Here is a 2,157-nt window from a genome sequence, read left to right on the forward strand (position 1 = left end):
ACCCGCCCCCCCCCGAAGCCAGCACCACGGCCACCACGGAAGGCAGCACTGTGCCCACCACTGCAGGCAGCACTGCAGCCATCACTAAAGGCAGCACCACGGCCGTCACCACAGGCAGCACCGTGGCTGTTGCACCCACAGCCCCCGTGAGCCCAGCCAAGCAAGCAGGAGGTCTCCCGGTCCCAGGCACCACGGCACTGGTGAGACCACCATCCACCGCCAGCCCTGCCACTGCCCTGGCTCCTGCCTTTGGGACACAGAAGGGGTTGGCCATAGTACCAAGGACATCTGCCCGCACGACTGCTGGCCACAGAAACCCTGCCCCTCAGCCCCGACCCACCCACGGGCTTATCAGTAAGTAGATTTTCTTCCTCCCAAAGCAAAGAGCAGGAAGGGGTTCTCAGCCGACCAAGCACCGTGATGGCTGAGGGTATAGCATGGCCTGGGGTGACTCATCTGCAATGCACGTTGGGCTGCCAGATTCTTGGGGAAAGGTGAACTAGGACACCTGAGAATGTCCTATTCCAAGTTTAAAACTGCGTTAAAAATTGGGTTACCAGCCATCACAGCTCTGGTCCGGTCGGCATCCCGGCAGCAAGCAGGCGAGTTTGCTCTGGCCACAGGAAGGATGGAGCAGACATTAATGTTTCTTACCTTTTTGATTAATCTCCTGCCCGTGTCAGTGCCAGCAGCCTCACTTTACCCCTTTGGCATGGAGGAAGGGGACCGAGAGTGCGTCCAGAGGATGGTGGATTTTAACTCCCCCCTGTTCAAGCCAGAGATTGGGTTCCCCTTCGGGAAGTCACTGCGGGATGCCCTCTACGTGAGTTTCCCCCTTGCCGAGCACATAAGGGATATGCAACATCTTTGGTAGAAAAAACCCCACAGAAATGGAGCAGAAACCAAATTTCATCTGAATGGGGTTTTTTTTGCAATTTAAAATGGCTGGTTTCTGTTTACCCATGGAGGCTAAAAGCCATCCCAGGAGCTTCCTGGGCTGTCAGCAAATAACAAGTTATTTTGGTTAGTTTACAGATAATGGACAGATCATTTTCCCACCCACGGACAACTATGTTCCCTCCAACCCCAACCCACCTCCCCGGGGCTTCAGCGGCCAGGAGAGTTTGCCGATGGTGGCCGCCTTTTGGAACGATGCCGATTTCTCCCAGGGTGTTGGCACCACCTGGTACCAGGTCAGTGCCACTAAAGATGTTCTCCTGGGAGAGCCCAGCTCCTAGCTCCCTCACTTAACCCTCTCTCTTGCCAACTGGCAGGAGTACTCCACCCTCAGCTCTACCCAAGACCCCCTTGTCCATGACGTGGAAGCAAAGATTGAGAAATACCTGCAAATCCCCTATGAAGCAAAATGGACCTTGAAGGTGACATGGGAGAAGGCTCCGGCATACCCGTCCCGGCAGGATGACACTTGGGTGAGCAGTGGGGGACCCAGGTGACAGAGGGGACTGTCACCAGCAACGGCCAGGGCAGGGCTGGGCTACTGGTCTCCCATGACCTGATGCGGGTGTTTTGAATGTACTGATGCGGGTGTTTTGAATGTCATTGCCCCAGTATGCGCTGCGGGGAGAGCAGGGGGGGCTTTGCGGGTGTTAAGGGGGTGCCTTGGGTTTCTCCAGACGAGCACCTACCAGGCAGTCCTCACCACCGATGGGAACCGTTCCTTCGCCTTGCTGCTCTACCAGGACGGTGGGATGCGATGGGACTATGCCAAGCTTGCTGTGGGCAACGTGCTGATCGGCTTCTCCAGGTACTGTCCACATGTGTGGCTGAGTTTTGGGACAGCAGGGATTTCTCCCAGCATTATGTTGGGATCATCGGAGACATTATTCCCCAGGAGAGCCCAGTTCCTACCCCTGGAGCAATGCTGTCCCATTTAAACCCTCTCTCCTGCAAGCCATAGCAGATCCCACCCCAGCTGCTCTATGGGGAGCAGAGGAGGGCTGTGCTGGGAGGCTGACCCCGAACCTCTTCTCTCCACACAGCGGTGATGGCTATGCCCAAAATAATGAGCTGACTCAAAAGCCACCAGCTGTCAAGTACCGACCTGACCAGCACAGCAGCACTGGCATTGGTACAGCACAGGAGGACCCCTCGGGGCGGGTGGGGATGGAGGGTCCCAGGCACGCATCTCCACGAGGC

General features: G+C 56.7%; 1 protein-coding gene across 1 annotated transcript in view; it reads left to right on the plus strand.

Moving 5' to 3' along the window:
• The window catches only part of LOC104163125 (mucin-4-like), a 10,920-nt gene that overhangs the window by 1,882 nt on the left and 6,881 nt on the right, over positions 1 to 2,157 (plus strand). Inside the window, exons 4-8 of the mRNA XM_009702022.1 lie at positions 624 to 823; positions 1,029 to 1,193; positions 1,275 to 1,414; positions 1,613 to 1,765; positions 2,001 to 2,089. Coding sequence (XP_009700324.1) covers positions 624 to 823; positions 1,029 to 1,193; positions 1,275 to 1,414; positions 1,613 to 1,765; positions 2,001 to 2,089 — 747 coding nt within the window. The remainder of the gene's footprint in view (positions 1 to 623; positions 824 to 1,028; positions 1,194 to 1,274; positions 1,415 to 1,612; positions 1,766 to 2,000; positions 2,090 to 2,157) is intronic.

This window comes from Cariama cristata, unplaced genomic scaffold, assembly GCF_000690535.1.
Source record: "Cariama cristata isolate BGI_N322 unplaced genomic scaffold, ASM69053v1 scaffold12306, whole genome shotgun sequence".
In the NCBI taxonomy this organism is placed as follows: Eukaryota; Metazoa; Chordata; class Aves; order Cariamiformes; family Cariamidae; genus Cariama; species Cariama cristata.